The following is a 17,157-nucleotide window of genomic DNA, read 5'->3' as shown; positions in this document are numbered from 1 at the left end:
AATAAAGTATGGCAATGACTTCATCATTTCAATGGGGGGAAAATGTGAATTTTACAAATGCTGTATTTTGAAGTAATTATTTCCAGATATTAGAACGTTCCTATTGAGTGGTAGCAACAAAACTGAAAGTAACCTACTCTACAGTTCCATTCTATGTAGTTAAAGCACCCAAAAAGCTATACAGAAATACAATATTTTGTGATCATAACATTATGTATATCAGTGGTTGATAATATATATTTTGCCCATTGAATAGTTTTAGTCATTACTGTACTATATTGATAAAGACATCTTTTTTAACATCAATTACATCTTACATCAACTGTGTTTTTTTACTGATAATCATTGAACATCGCTGGGAAATCATGAACTTTAAGGCAGAAGACTAGATGTTGATACTTGATATATAAAGGGGTAATATATATTTGCGTTGGATATCAAGTCTGGTGCTGGAAAAAATCAAGATGTCACCCAGAGGATGTAATGCACCTTGGACCTTTTTATAGAAACATGGGTGAACGTTGTAAAAACTGAAATTCCTGAAATGCAGCTTGGAAATTTTCATTGCATCTGTACCACATGAAAAAATTGTTTAAAATGGAAACTGAAATCAGGCAAAATCTTGAAAACATTAACCAATGTAGAAAAAAACGTTCTTAAAAATTTTTGTGACTTTTTTCTTTATCATCAAAATATTTCCTTATGTAAAACCATTGAGAAAATCATTAGCTATTAAAAAAAAAAAATTTTTGCTTAAAAGAGGCTTAATGCTCATTTTGCCTTTTAAATAATTCAAGAAATGTAACTTTTTGTTATATTGGCCTTTTTAACCATACCAAAAAAAGAAATTTGAATCTCAAATGCAGTAGGAAATTAGAAGTTTATATAAACATGAATGCATTATAATGTGAGTTCTAATATTGCCATTTCTGCTCATAACAGTCTTCTCTCACAAGGAGTATTTTCATAAATCAATTTTTTCTGAAATAATTCCACAATGAGTTTTACACAGCATATTGCAGTTGAAAAATATTGCCACTGCAATTCATCAAATATATTTGATATGTATATTATAGTTGACATGGTTTTAAAAGTATTGGATACTCTGCTAGATCTGCTATCACTACAGCACCCAGAATATCTAGACCCCTAGTTAATAGTAGAACAACTAGAAGATGGGGAATCACCATCCAACTAGAAAACCACTCCCAGAGCACAAATTTCCATCAAGGCAGCTCCGTTCTAATAATTAATTATTATGTATTGATGGATCCCAACCAAAATCTTATTAATTCTAAGTTAACCCATATCTGATCTATCCTGAAAATTTGATCAAAATCGACCGATAAGTTTAGTTTAGGCTATTATGTAACAAACCATCAAAGGTTAAAATACATAGAGTATGATTCTACTGCCAGGTGACAGACTCTCAAAGTAAATAAATGGAAAAAAAAAGGAAAAATACACAATCTAATTAAGAAATGTAAGTTATGAAAGGAGACAGTCAATAAGATTGTTCTCTTCTATAAATTGCATTTTCTTGTTTCTCAAATGCATCTTACAGAAAAAAAAAATCATTTCTGCTCAAAATTGCATTTTATACAAGATCTGAAATGCGTGGAATGCTTGAAATTGTTCATTTGACTCCTCCAAATGAAGAAAAAGTTGGTCCTAAAATTTGCCTCGAGTCTAGACCACCAGCATGGAAAGGGCTATGGGGCAGTACTTGTAATTTTAGCAAAATTTCTGTGTGGAATATTCTTTCTAATGCCAATATCTCAATATTTTATAACTTATACCAAAGTGTACACATATATCTGAATTTCTACAATTCAAATTTGGTTTCATCTAATCCTTGTATCACAGTAATCCTGTTGTCTGATCTTGAACACAAACAAACACACAAAAAAAGAAATAATGCTGTATATGTAGAATACAATATATTATATAAATGAAAGAAAAAAGACCAGAAGCCCTAAAAAGCACCATATTTGCGATCTCCTTGTAAACAAAACTACATGAGGACATTGCCAGAAGACAGAGCAATTGTACTGCAGTGAATAGTTGGCATACATGTACATATATAACCACAGAACACTAATACTGTCATTTCATGGGAAGCATCCTTTCATGGTGGGAAATACATACTCATTTTGTAAACTGGACCATAAATTATCCTTCTTGTTCTTCCTCACCCTCTTCCTCTTTTTCTTTCAAGGTTTCGTCATCTTCATCCTCCTCCTCCTCCTCTGAAGGATTCAGCATTTCAGGTGAAGATGACCTCTTGGAGCTTGGCTCACTACCTGTGTTGACCATTTCCCAATCTGACCCCTTCCCCTTGGACCCATCTTCAGGGTCACTACTGCTCTCAGCTGACAACATCATAGGGCTCGCGTGACCTTCCTGTTGACCTTCTTGTTGACCTTTTTCATCTTTCTGACCTTTACCTTGATCTTCTATTTCTGTGTGACCTTGACCTTCCAAACCATCATTCCTTTGATCTGCATCTTGAGGCTGACCTTTACCTTCATAGTGACTTTTCTCTAAATCTTTGCTTTGATCGGTGGTTTCTTCTGGTGCTTCATTCAACGAAGAACTATTTTTTCGGTGAAAATATCCATCTGGTGGAACCTGTGAAGACACTACAGAAGTTTGAACCTCAGCACCTTCTTCATCATTTTCAGGATGACCTTCAATCTCACCTTGACCTTGAGCCTGCGAGGTGACCTCCATGGCGGAAACCAGCATTTGTTGTACAGCCTGGTCATCTGCCTGGCCAGTGATCGGCTCTCCTGATACACCAGTAGTGTCTTCTACAACAATGAAGCATGACAACCATATAAATTCATGAAATCTATAGCAACTGATACACCATAGGCATACAGAGACGTTGTAAATAATAAACACAGATACTGCATAGCTCCCACCATTACTGAGCTTAATGTGTAGCTTCTAAAGAGAGAAGGGCAAAGGAGTTAATTTCTGTCTAGCATCCATTTGTTAAAAATCCATGCAAATATATAAACACCCCACCTTGTACAGTGTCTTTATCTAAGGAATGTTTCTCATTTCCACCCTCCATAATAACTGCTTGACCTTGACCCTGACCTTGACCTTGTGCCACTCTTTCATCATGTGGTACTGGGGTGGAGGTCTCCAGGTGATCTGATCTGATAACAGGCAAAGGTAAAAGCCAAAAACAGAGAAAACTAGAGGATCAGAGAGGCGATACCGCCTCCGAATATTGTACCACCAGCTGGAGCAAGCGCATTCGTATAGACCCCCACATACACAAAGTAAGGGACACAGCCACCAGTCTTGTGCTTGACAAGCTGTAAAAATGCAATCAACAAGAATTTTCAAAATATGCAAAAAATATATATAATTTAAAATGGTACAATCAAAGTTAATTCATCGTAAGGTAGGTCAAAGGTCAATTTCAAGGTCACAGTATATTGCCAGTATATGACTTCCTTTTCAAGTTTAATAGTAACTATGGACCTATCTCTGCCAGTTTTGGAGATAAAAGGGAATCAAAATTTGCAAAGTTCAGTTCATGGTGAAAAGTAGGTCAAAGGTCAATTTCAAGGTCACAGTAAGATTGCCAGTATATGACTTCCTATTCAACTTCAATAGTAACTATGGACCTATCTCTGCCAGTTTTGGAGATAAAATGGAAGCAAAATTTACAAAGTTCAGTTCATGGTGAAAAGTAGGTCAAAGGTCAATTTCAAGGTCACAGTAAGATTGCCAGTATATGACTTCCTATTCAACTTCAATAGTAACTATGGACCTATCTCTGCCAGTTTTGGAGATATAAGGGACTAAATGTTATAATTTTGGAGTTACCATAATGTGCCATAAATTTCCTACAGAAAAAATTAATTAAAATAAAGAAAAGGTAATTTTGGTCAAAATTCTTGAAATGGGAAGTGTCTTGAAGTTCGAGATGTTCAAATTTGATGATATAATGTCATTTTTGACCATGAGTTGTCTGCTTTGCCAAGCCTTATGTTTTATTTTTCTGGAGTTCAAAATTTATTATCCATTACCGTACTGCGCATTTTGCTTTCACCACCAATATATACTTTTTGATACAGCGTAACTTTGGAGATAGAAGGGAAGCAAAATTTGCAAGTTCAGTTCGTGGTGAAAAGTAGGTCAAAGGTCAATTTTAAGGACACAGTAAGATTGCCAGTATATGACTTCCTATTCAACTTCAATAGTAACTATGGACATATCTCTGCCAGTTTTGGAGATAAAAGGGAAGCAAAATTTGCAAAGTTCAGTTCATAGTGAAAAGTAGGTCAAAGATCAATTTAAAGATCACAGTAAGATTGCCAGTATATGACTTCCTATTCAACTTCAATAGTAACTATGGACCTATCTCTGCCAGTTTTGGAGATATAAGGGACTAAATGTTATAATTTTGGAGTTACCATAATGTGCCATAAATTTCCTACAGAAAAAAATAATTAAAATAAAGAAAAGGTCATTTTGGTCAAAATTCTTGAAATGGGAGGTGCTCTGAAGTTCGAGATGTTCAAATTTGATGAAATAATGTTATTTTTTTTTTGACCACAAGTTGTCTGCTTCGCCAAGCCTTATGTTTTATTTTTCTGGAGTTCAAAATTTATTATCCATTACCGTACTGCACATTTTGCTTTCACCACCAATATGTACTTTTTGATACAGCGTAACTTTGGAGATAAAAGGGAAGCAAAATTTGCAAAGTTCAGTTCATGGTGAAAAGTAGGTAAAAGGTCAATTTTAAGGTCACATTTAGATTGCCAGTATATGACTTCCTATTCAAGTTCTATAGTAATTATGGACCTATCTCAGCCAGTGCTGGAGAAAAAAGGGAAGCAAAATTTGCAAAGTTCAGTTCATGGTGAAAAGTAGGTCAAAAGTCAATTTCAAGGTCACAGTAAGATTGCCAGTATATGACTTCCTATTCAACTTCAATGGTAACTATCAACATATCTCTGCCAGTTTTGGAGATAAAAGGGAATCAAAATTTGCAAAGTTCAGTTCATGGTGAAAAGTAGGTCAAAGGTCAATTTCAAGGTCACAGTAAGATTGCCAGTATATGACTTCCTATTCAAGTTCAATAGTAACCATGGACATATCTCTGCCAGGTTTGGAGATAAAAGGGAAGCAAAATTTACAAAGTTCAGTTCATGGTGAAAAGTAGGTCAAAGGTCAATTTCAAGGTCACAGTAAGATTGCCAGTATATGACTTCCTATTCAAGTTCAATAGTAACCATGGACATATCTCTGCCAGGTTTGGAGATAAAAGGGAAGCAAAATTTACAAAGTTCAGTTCATGGTGAAAAGTAGGTCAAAGGTCAATTTCAAGGTCACAGTAAGATTGCCAGTATATGACTTCCTATTCAAGTTCAATAGTAACTATGGACCTATCTCTGCCAGTTTTGGAGATAAAAGGGAAGCAAAATTTGCAAAGATCAGTTCATGGTGAATAGTAGGTCAAAGGTCAATTTCAAGGTCACATTTAGATTGCCAGTATATGACTTCCTATTCAAGTTCAATAGTAACTATGGACCTATCTCTGCCAGTTTTGGAGATAAAAGGGAAGCAAAATTTGCAAAGTTCAGTTCATGGTGAAAAGTAGGTCAAAGGTCAATTTTAAGGACACATTTAGATTGCCAGTATATGACTTCCTATTCAACTTCAATAGTAACTATGGACATATCTCTGCCAGTTTTGGAGATAAAAGGGAAGCAAAATTTGCAAAGTTCAGTTCATAGTGAAAAGTAGGTCAAAGGTCAATTTCAAGGTCACAGTAAGATTGCCAGTATATGACTTCCTATTCAACTTCAATAGTAACTATGGACCTATCTCTGCCAGTTTTGGAGATATAAGGGACTAAATGTTATAATTTTGGAGTTACCATAATGTGCCATAAATTTCCTACAGAAAAAAATTAATTAAAATAAAGAAAAGGTAATTTTGGTCAAAATTCTTGAAATGGGAGGTGCTCTGAAGTTCCAGAAGTTCAAATTTGATGAAATAATGTTATTTTTGACCATGAGTTGTCTGCTTTGCCAAGCCTTATATATATTTTTTTCTGGAGTTCAAAATTTATTATCCATTACCGTACTGCACATTTTGCTTTCACCACCAATATGTACTTTTTGATACAGCGTAACTCGAAAACCGTATGGAATACAAAAAAACGGAGACCACCTCCAGTGTTGGGCTTTACATGCTCTACAAAATGCAAAAAAGAATGGATCTCTAGCATTAACGGTTCCCGAATTAGAGACAGTTTTCAGTTTCAGTATCTTATGGCCGCTACTCCCGTGAAAATGCACCGATTGACCCCAAATTCACGGAGATGAAAGATGACCTGAAGGGTAACAACTTCCAATAATATTTTTGGTTAAGTCTGTGTGGTGTCTGAATAACAGGGCAAATAATTTTTTTTTCGTAAAAAAATTAATTTTTTTGAAAATTTTGGCCCGTTTGACCTTGAAATAAAGGTCAAAGGTCAAATCCAAGGGCATATTTGAAATCTACACATATGACTTTTGGAAAGCCGTCTGTAGAAATTTTTCCCATAATTCCTTCCGTAGGGTAGATAGTTAGCATTTAATTTTGCCATTTTTAGACAAGGGTGCATTGCAATGAGTGCCACACCTAGACCCCAATACCGACAAAGCCCAAATTTTACGTGGAACGAGTTGAGATTATAGGTGACCTAAATCCAAGAGATGGGTACGGGGGCCCTTACCGTCTAGGAGGAGAAGCGGTAACGGTAGCCGTCCGGCGGAGCCGGCGGAGCCGGCGGAACCGGCGGAGCCGGCGGAGCCGGCAGAACGATCCGGACGGGACCGAAACCATGTGTACCGCCAGCGCTAACGCTGGTGGTACAATGAGATAAAATGTCATTATTTCTGTTATCTGAAAGTATTTTTCATCAATTCAAATTGAAGGCTTTGGAATGTGAATAATCTGAAATAACTCTAGCGACTTATGTAAAATGAAGTGAGATTTCAAAGGATTTGGATGACAGGTGTTGACCACATGCTGACTCACTTTCGCACATTGTCCGAGTATGACATCACACAGTGCAGAAGGGACCATTTTTGGATGATTCCCACTGATTTATTCACACCTCATTTCTACAGAGAATTTTAAGCTATGGAACATATTAACACTTGCTTTTAACCTTGGCATTATTTACTTCCCAGCATACCTTGCTTTCGCCATGGTATCGGGAATGGACTGGAGAGAACCAATCAGAGGAACTATGCTGGCGGAATCCCCCTCCTTTCCAGTCGCCACATTTCCTGACCCCAGAGATATCGTACTCAGCGTTGAAGTTGTCGAAATAATACTCCGGGCATCCTGGGATACACGCGGGGAATGCGGTGGTCCACTTTTCATGGGCGCCATCTCCTTTTGCCTGCAGGGAAGTAAAATTGTATGTTTCCTTAAACAAGCAATCACACAAGATAAATAAGAAAGAAAAAAGACTTTATAGCTTTGACAAATACTTTTTTGTAACTAAGCTTGAATATACTGACACAGACAAAGTGCTCTTTTTCTTTATGGATTTTTTTGTTCAAATGAGTTGGTTTCATTTATGACCTGAAAACAAAAAGTAGTAGACAATCTAACCTGGTATATTTGACACTCCCGCCAGTTCCTGCCAGATTGATCATCTCATTCATAGGAATTTCTGCTCCAGGAGGCAAGTTTTGGGGCTGTCTTGACAAGATATACTCATTTAGCTCCACCTGGTGGCGCTTTGCCAGATCCTTTGCTTGAACACTGCAGAAAGGATTTTTATAAAATTCATTATTTGTAAGCTGTAAAATCATGAAATTTCTTGGTTTCTGTCAGTATGACAAAAGATTAATCTATGTGTGGGAACTTAGTTGTTCCTATACCTTTTTAAAATATTCTACCATACAGTCACTCCCCCTCCCCTCCCCTCTTTACAGACTATATGTAACAACTCACAATTACTTCTGTGACTCTGGAAAAAATTCCCCCCCCCCCCCTCCACACACACCACACCCCAGGAGATTGTATGAAAACACTCACAGTTGTTCCTGTAGCTCCAGTACAATGTTCTCCAGCTGAGCATGTTCCTGTCTGTGTGCAATCTCCTGTTCCTGCAGCTGCTGCACCAGGACCACCTTCTGGTGTATGGCGGCCTCCAGCTGGTCCTCTCGCAGTCTGACCAACTCTTCAAGGTAGCCCTGGAAACATGGAATCAATGATTTAGTTTGGAAAAAAAGTGTCCCAAAAATGGAGGACCCTCTCTCTCAACACCCTGAACAACTCTTCTTTTTGAACATTTCATAAAACATTCAAATCATTTCAAAGATGTCCTTTTCATGAAAAAAGAGGACGTTAAATAAAAATGAACACTTTCCTCCCTCAGTCTCTTCAAGGTAGCCCTGGGAACAATGAACAATGAAGTGTGCTAAAATGGAGGGTGCCTCTGCCTGAATAACACTTGTTTTAGAATATTTCATACAAAACCCATCAACTCTTCAAGGTAGCCCTGGAAAAAATGTTTTAGTTTGCAAATCAGGGACAGGAACAAAGTGCGTCAAAAATGGAGGACGACTCTCCCAACCTCTTGAATAACTCTTTAATTGTTTTCAAATATTTCATACAAAATTGAAAGTCACCCACCTTCTGTTCCATGTTGGTCTTCAGCTGAGCTTCAATCTTCTGGAACTTTGCTTTCCATGTGTTTTCTAAACTTTCGCTCTCTACCATGTCAAAGTCATTGAAGCTGTCATTTGTGCCCACAGAGCTCAAATCATTCAGCTCTCTCTCGTCGTCTGCAATGCTCTCGCTACTGGAATTACGGAATTAAAACAACATTGAATGTTTAAGTTTATTCATGAAGATATTTTGTAAGGGACTGAAATATTGGAGACTGCGTTAATAACATCGAGTGTTTAACACAGTTGATGAAATTCAAAAGGGAATTTTCCCTGCATGAATAATATCCATAGGTTGGATATAAAGTCTGCAATATTAGTTTTTTCAAAGAACATTATTAAAAAGGTTCCATTCAACAGGCAATGAGATAAATGGTTCTCAGACTTGTGTTTCTCCTATTGTGCATTACTTGAATTCATAGATGTGTAACTATTTTACTGAGATACTTTTTGCCTAATGAACAAACAATACCTCTATATCTTGGAACATGACATATTTTAATCCAAAATCTATAAAAGATACCAAATAACTTGAACAGAACAGATAAAGCTGCAGTAAAACTTTTGAAATGCCTAAGGATGGACCAATTTCCTCGTAGCTTTGCTGGGAGAAAATAAATAAAAACTAGAAAGATATCAGGCCTGTAGCCAGCAAGTTCAGAGGGGGGGGGGGTCATTTTCTGAAAAACTGGACCTTTTACCATAAAATCCTCAAGTACATAGGTCAAATTTTACCCAGAGTCGACCTTTTCCCAGCAACAAGGGTGGTTCTTTCGAACCCTCTGAACCCCCCTTGGCTACGGGCCTGGATAAAGCAACAGAAAAATTCATAGGGTAAAGTATGTGAAACAGAACAAAGCTGCAGTACTTAAATACCATTTCCATCAGAAAAAACATTTAGACCAGTAACTGTCACCTTATGATAGAGACCAAGCAAAATTTACTTAAAATATTAAAACAAAACAAAGCAATTTGTTGATAATTTTTTTTTAATTCTTATATCTGTGAAGGTCTTATACCATTGACTGGAATTTTAGGACTGATTAAAAAAATTAACACGAAGAATGAAAATGTATATAAAAATAAAAATAATACACTAATAAGGATGCAAACGTGTTACTTTTGATTTAGTTTATAACAAAGACCAAAATCATTCCAACACATAATGTCACAGGCACAGTGCCCGGGTTAAACCAATACTGAACCAATTTAGCTGAAGTCACATTTACACTTAATTTTACAATGTGAGCTTCTGCTTGGCTGAAACCCTCAAAATATAAATGCTGACCAATTAATTCAGCTAAACTGGTGTGAAACTGATGAAACATTTGATATTAAGTAAAAGCACAAACAAATTGTCTTATGACGTATAATTTTTGACACAGGAAAGAAACTTACATATAACCTTGGCTGCTTGAATCAAAGATTGTTACAGTATTTGTTAACACTGATAAAACAAACACATTTACAAACACATCTGTGACAGTATCTACAGGTATTTAATTCCCTTGAAAGTAACTATTAAGCTCTTTATTTCTTTATTTCAGTGGATAATGTTAGACAAGCTTAATAATATACAACAAAGTCACAACTGATCTTAAATTTGGATATATAATTTTATTTGGTATTTTACAACCAGTTGTGACTTAACATCAAAACAGACAAACATACTAAGATGGAGTAAACAAAATCGAACTAATACATATTTTACAATGATTTGGAATTAGCATGGCTTTGTGTTAGAAAATAGTCTATGGGGAAGTGTTAAAACCTCTCCCCCAGCCCCCTTAGCCACTTCCATTCACTTTTTTCATTTCAAAAGGTCAAATTATTTTTGTTTGAAAGATAACTTTTATTTAAAGAATTTCAGTCTTACCTTTGTTGGAATCGCAAATATGGGGTGTAATCTATCATTGGTAAAGCACCATTTTCTAATTCTTTTCCTTTCAGGCAGAAACTGAGTTAAAAGAAATAGAAGTAGTTATTTACAATTCAACATGATAATTTCTTTAAAATCCAAACACGAAGATACTCTTTTAAATATTACAGTATGCATGTGCCTCTATCAATTTGATTAGTGTCTGTGAAGGCCACCAGATGGTGTGACAGTCATGTGAGAAACTAAAAACTGTTACAGTACAAAAAAAGAAAAAAAAATGAGATCAAAGAAGCATATTAATCTTGTTATTCTCTATCAGGTGATAATTACAACGAAAATCAATCCAAATAAATAAAACCACTTTGTTGAATAAAAAATAATTTAAACATAAAGAACAATGTTTCGGGATTGCAAAAGATAAATTTCTAATTTTAAATCCCAAAGTATAATTTCATTTTATTCACAGACAAAAGTGTCCTTATATGAAGACACCTCCAAGTAAATGAACTAAAACAAAATACAATGCTTTCCCATCCCCTCAGGCAACTGAAAGTGTTATTCTAGTGAGGTGAAGCCTGGCAAGTTCCCTAGACTTACCTGAAGTCTATGGCATTAAGTATTACTCTAGTAAACTAAAGCCTAGTAAGATCCCCAGACTAACCTGAAGTCTATGGCATTAAGTATTACTCTAGTAAACTAAAGCCTGGTAAGATCTGCAGACTAACCTGAAGTCTATGGCATTAAGTATTACTCTAGTAAACTAAAGCCAGGTAAGATCTGCAGACTAACCTGAAATCTATGGCATTAAGTATTACTCTAGTAAACTAAAGCCTGGTAAGATCTCCAGACTAACCTGAAGTCTATGGCATTAAGTATTACTCTAGTGAACTAAAGCCTGGAAATATAGCCAGACTAACCTGAAGTCTATGGCATTAAGTCCCAGTAGTACACCCAGAAGTATGCTGATCTCCTCTGATAACATCACTGCTCCCTCCTGGTAATATGTCCTGGAGATATACACAGACAATAATAATAATAATAATAATAATAATAATAATAATAATAATAATAGTAAACAATGCAGTAAACAATGGTCTATAATAAAAAAAACTGCAGTGTCTAAAAATATTTAAATCCAACAAGTTGCATTAAAAGGGACTTACTTGGTGACCTTGACCTGTTTCAAGGCCACAGACAGGTACTCTGACAGACGTTTTTCCATTAGCACCATTCTCAGCCAAGCTCTTCCCTTAAACAAAGAAAACAAACTCTCAAACTTTCACCTAGATTTTTGCAGCAAAAAATGTCTGTTGAATCAAAAACAATTTTCTCCTAGACAGCCTTGATTTCTGCTATAAATTAATAATATTGAGGTTCAGGTTCAGACCTCAGGGTGACTTTCTACTGAAACACAACACTGACCCTGAACCTCAGAGTGACTTTCCATTCAAACACAGTGCAGAACCTGAACCTCAGGGTGACTTTCTACTTGAACACAGTGTAGACCATGAACCTCAGGGTGACTTTCCATTCAAACACAGTGCAGACCCTGAACCTAAGGGTGACTTTCCTCTCAAACACAGTGCAGACCCTGAACATCAGGGTGACTTTCCTCTCAAACACAGTGGAGACCCTGAACCTCACGGTGACTTTCCATTCAAACACAGTGCAGATCCTGAACCTCAGGGTGACTTTCTACTTAAACACAGTGTAGACCATGAACCTCAGGGTGACTTTCCATTCAAACACAGTGCAGACCCTGAACCTCAGGGTGACTTTCCACTCAAACACAGTGGAGACCCTGAATCTCAGGGTGACTTTCTACTGAAACACAGTGCAGACCCTAAACCTCGGGGTGACTCTCTGCAGAAACATAGTGGAGACCCTAAACCTCAGGGTGACTTTCCACTCAAACACAGGGGAGACCCTGAATCTCAGGGTGACTTTCCACTCAAACACAGTGCAGACCCTGAACCTCAGGGTGACTTTCCACTCAAACACAACGCAGACCCTGAACCTCAGGGTGACTTTCCACTCAAACACAGTGCAGACCCTGAACCTCAGGGTGACTTTCTACTGAAACACGTGTATTTCCTGACAACAGATTCACACACACTCACAAAAAAAGCCTTCACAGTAAATTTCCACTGTTCAAAACACATTCAAGATTGTGTTGCCAAGGTCACCTTTTCAGTCTGTTGCTCTCATCAAATGTAATAAGGATATATTGATGATATGAAGAAAAAACTTCACCGCCGTGTCAGCATGTATATGTGTACTTTAATTGCTGTAACAGTTCCAACCTGTATCAAAACTTGTTCCATGATAATATAACTTAGCTGGTTGATCCTTAATTAATCATTAAGATATTACAATTAAATCCTCTTTTTTTTCTCACTTTCCTTTGCATATTTTTATCACTAAAGCCCAAATTTTCTCTTGAAACACACAACAGTTCAATTATTTCAAAATATTTCATATCTATTTAAGTGTTTAAATAAGATTCTTATAACCCCTCAATAATGTTTAAAATTTTAAGTGTTTAAATGTAGCATATTTTCTGCAGTCTGAAATTTCATTCTTCTTTTTTTTTATTCCTTTTAGGCAAGCTGGATTTCACACAAACATGCAATAAAACAAAGGGAATTAAAACTCATTGTTTACCTTCACCTTAAAATTACTATAACAAATAACAGGATCTCAATTTCTGCATCATTTCCTGACATTTTTACTCTCCACCCCCTGCTACCACCTCTGCACTATCATCCCAAGGGGAAAAAACAAGAAAGAAACATGCAAACACAAAAACAAAGAATTTTTATTTTATTTTTTCAATAAACACCTTCATCTTATAAATACTGAGACAAATTATAATAGTACAGTAACTTACTCCATTTCTGCATCACCCCTAACTACCCCTCTCCACCCCCTATCCCCCAAGTTAAAAAGGCTCAGAATTTCTATATATTTTTTAAATAAAGGCATGTGGATGCAACATTTGCAATACCAGAATTGCAACATTTGTCGACTCTCTCCACATGGCCTTGCATACTCAGCACTTAATGCCTCAATTACTCTATAGCTAGTGATGGCAGATCTGACCTCCAGTGTCTGACCTTAAATGATCCATCGGTCATACATGTACACCCTGAGTACCACTGGGAACTTCTAGGACGTGGGAAATGCCAGAAGCACATTGAAAATAGAGGTGAGTTCCCAGTGGCCTTTGAGATTCAGGGTGGTAATGTTTGGATCTGTGTTATAAATTAGCTTAACTGATAAAAAAGATATCTTGGATTTCATACAAGGAGCACTCTGCAATCTCAAGGATCTGAACTTAGATACTCTGCAGGTCAGTTAATGTATACACTATGTTAGGGAATGACTCAAAGGTTTTGTCTGCCATGACAAAACAGGGATGAAAGAGAACATGATAATAAATGATATTCCAATGGCACAGAGCTCTGGGGACTAAAGAGAAAATTCTTTTCAGTTAGGGAAGAGTCAAATTAGGCAAAAAAATTATAAGTGACAGAGAAAGATCCAATAGTTGTGTTTTAGAGGAAAGTCACCCCCTACCTAGCTGCTCTAAGAGGTATGTCATCTGATTAAACTGCATTCAGCAAGAGTCCCTGTTATCTACCTAGTGCAAAATTTCCATTGTGAATGCACCCTCTGTGTGATGACCACATAAAGAGCTGAGGTCAGTGAGAGCTAGTTAGCCAAGGTCAACCTGTGACCTTGCTTCAACGGTTCAAGGAATCAAATCATGGTAAAAGATAAGACTTAATGGTTTCCATGTGGACCTATACTTTATAGCGGAATACTAGTTTATGCAATTGTATTGACCAACAAATAGCAAGCAACCATGTAACAGACCTGAAAAACAACAAAGCTTTACACAGAAGATAACAAGCAGATATGAGCAAGATACACAAGTAGATATTTATTTCATGGCATTATTATATCTCATATCCCATATCGTTTTTTGTTTGTTTGTTTTTTCAAAGTACTTTAAAAAACAAAGTACTTGCAAAAACACATAAGATCACACTTACTGATAACTTTTTAAGCCCTGACTTTACTGAGATCTATGCAAATTGCTACTAACATACAAAAAGTGTTTACTCGTCAACATATTTGAACAAAAATATGCCATCTTATGAAAAAAATGAAAAAAACAATATGATTAATATATCTGGAATTTTCAGAGCATGCTGTATGCATTCCTATAATAATATTCTTGTTTACTAATAACTTAAAACAATACACCATGAAAAAAAAGAAATAACAGGATAGGGGTGTAATTAAAGATTAGAGTGGATACCGTAATATGTTCTGGTAACACATTGAATAATGAAAATTCTTTCTTTTTTGTATTATTTATTATTCATATTCTCCTTGCCTTGGCAATTCCTCAAGGAAGAGTGAATTTTTTATATTGTCTTATATTGGTTTCTCTTCTATTTCAAACCCTTATGTCTCAGTTATTGTCTTAAAGGTTTCATTATGCAGTCTGACCTATATATTCCATGAACTGCAAGATAGTAACGAAATTTTTTTTTTAAAGTTTGAATGCTTCTCTTTCAAACCTGTTAACTAGACAGTATACTTATTTTCAAAAGGAAATCACATTTCCAACAGTAATGTTACCCATATCTGGCCCGTAGCCAGGGGGAGTTTGGGGGGGTTCAAAAGAACCGCCCCTTTTGTCAGGAAAAGGTCCATTTTGGGTAAAATTTGATCTATGTACACGTAAGTTTCATTGTAAAAGGTCCTCTTTTTCAGAAAAAGAACCCCCTTTTGAATTTGCTGGCTACGAGCCTGCATATTATTAATTTCATCTGTTGTTTTGCTATACCTCTTCCCATGACCTTGTGATAATGATAATACTCAGTATTTATTACCTTGGCTTTGCTTGACTTGACATTCTCCATGTTTTCAATGCTGCTGATACAGCTGTGAGGAACTTTCTTACAGGCTGCCCTGATGTAGTCCCAGAACTGTCTCGCCTCAGAAACACCAAACCATGTCTGGTTACCTGACAGAGTAATAAATACAGAAAGAATAAATAAATAAATAAATAAATAAATATGTGAAATTATAGCTTGGAACAACTTTTCTTCAAAAAACAGTTTGTTTAAGAAAAATAGTCAAGCATGCCTCTAAAAAATACTCCATTACAAAATAGCCATTTGCCATTTAATTCTTGTTTTAATTTAATTTATGTGTTATCATTTAGTTTTCATTGTAGCAGCATGTCTTTTTTTAATCAGTATAGTCTGATAACTGTGTATTATAAATATTAGTGTTTGATAAATAATTACTGAGTAGTGAAAAAAATTATGCACATACAATTTGTTTAAGACATTTCATGTCATGAAAAAGAAAAAAAGCCCACATTATATGCAGAGATAGAGTGCATGTTGTGTAGAATAATTACTCAAATACTCAATCAGTACTCAAATATGTACTAGTAATAGTAGATAACAACTCTTATAAAAAAAAATAAAAATAAAAAAGCAACAGAGCTTGATTTTGTGTACATTTTGAATATCTAATCACCAAATATAAGTCACCAAATACATTTCCTCCTTTCTCAAGGCCCCTTAAGATCCTAGGTATAGATAATAATAATTAAAATTCAATAATAATGAAAAGAGCTTACTTTTTAGTCTATGGCTGAGTACATGTTCCATAATAGCCAGGAAATTGACAAGCTCATCACAATTGTCATCTATTGACTCAAAACATGATTTGTCAATGAGGCTCTTAACAGCATACCTGAATAAAAAAAGAAAAGAATGAAAAAAACAAACAAAAAAAAGTTTTATGCAAATACAAATTTGTAATTTCATTGCAGACCCAGTAAGCCACAAAGCATGTTTTTAAAACTTCAGATGTTAAAATAAAATATAAAATGAAATTGAAAATATATCACATTCATTGATGATTCAACTGTCATAGCATAAATAATTGCAAATATTTTATGAAAGGAACGTTTGTAAAAAGGGCTCGACGCATTATAACAGTCCATTGGCAAGGTAGAAAAGCAGTACTGGCCGGGTCTCTGTAGCTAATTTATGTCAGTCGTAGCAGACCTAGGGCAAATTATTACGTAATTACAGTTTACATTTGTCACGTTTCAAGTCCCATATTCACGCCATTGTCACAATGATCTCAAATATATACCTGCAAACTTGGATTAAATTTTTCTTTTGAACAGCAATCTCTCGTATTTGTGCTTGTTTTGAGACAGGCACATTGTTACTGGACACCTGCGTCATTATGTTAAGTCCGTGTTTTCAAAAATTCGCAGGATCATAACCTTTTTTCAGCAGAAAAATAAATCAGCTGCCTCCAGGTCAAAGGGCGCCGCCATACTGTTAGTCTCCATTCCAAACAAAAAGAGATTTTTGCAAAGAAACAAAGTCAGCAAAAAAAAGCAACTATTAGTACACGAGGAATCAAAATCAGATATGAAATTTATTTTGATGGTGTTTTAATATTGCTCACTTCATATTCTATGCATATTTTTGTGATATTCGAGATTAACTAGGTGAATGTGAT

General features: G+C 35.7%; 1 protein-coding gene across 1 annotated transcript; it reads right to left on the bottom strand.

The window, feature by feature from the left end:
* Window positions 1-415: 415 nt before the first annotated feature.
* LOC106173440 (uncharacterized) lies at window positions 416-16,992 on the bottom strand. Its single transcript, XM_024075253.2, has 12 exons — window positions 16,780-16,992; window positions 16,256-16,371; window positions 15,495-15,628; window positions 11,751-11,836; window positions 11,505-11,594; window positions 10,585-10,665; window positions 8,674-8,842; window positions 8,074-8,231; window positions 7,645-7,797; window positions 7,220-7,429; window positions 3,034-3,170; window positions 416-2,813 (listed from the first exon to the last, which is right to left on the bottom strand). Exons 1-12 carry the CDS (start codon window positions 16,872-16,874, stop codon window positions 2,173-2,175), a joined length of 2,070 nt encoding a protein of 689 aa, XP_023931021.2. The 5' UTR covers window positions 16,875-16,992; the 3' UTR covers window positions 416-2,172.
* Between the last annotated feature and the right edge of the window lie 165 nt (window positions 16,993-17,157).

Source organism: Lingula anatina, chromosome 7, assembly GCF_051362555.1.
Source record: "Lingula anatina isolate TDL-2025a chromosome 7, LinAna3.0, whole genome shotgun sequence".
NCBI lineage: Eukaryota > Metazoa > Brachiopoda > Lingulata > Lingulida > Lingulidae > Lingula > Lingula anatina.
Note: the sequence above shows the minus strand (reverse complement) of the source record. Positions and strands in the feature narration are given on the sequence as shown.

Bases quoted from the DNA above. Each gene is read 5' to 3' on its own strand.
- LOC106173440 (XM_024075253.2), bottom strand. From the start codon at position 16,874: ATGACGCAGGTGTCCAGTAACAATGTGCCTGTCTCAAAACAAGCACAA. The intron at 11,837-15,494 runs GTAATAAATACT...TCTTTGTTTAAG, and splicing joins TCAAGTCAAGCAAAGCCAAG to GGAAGAGCTTGGCTGAGAAT. The intron at 10,666-11,504 runs GTTAGTCTGGCT...CTTTTAACTCAG, and splicing joins CTTAATGCCATAGACTTCAG to TTTCTGCCTGAAAGGAAAAG.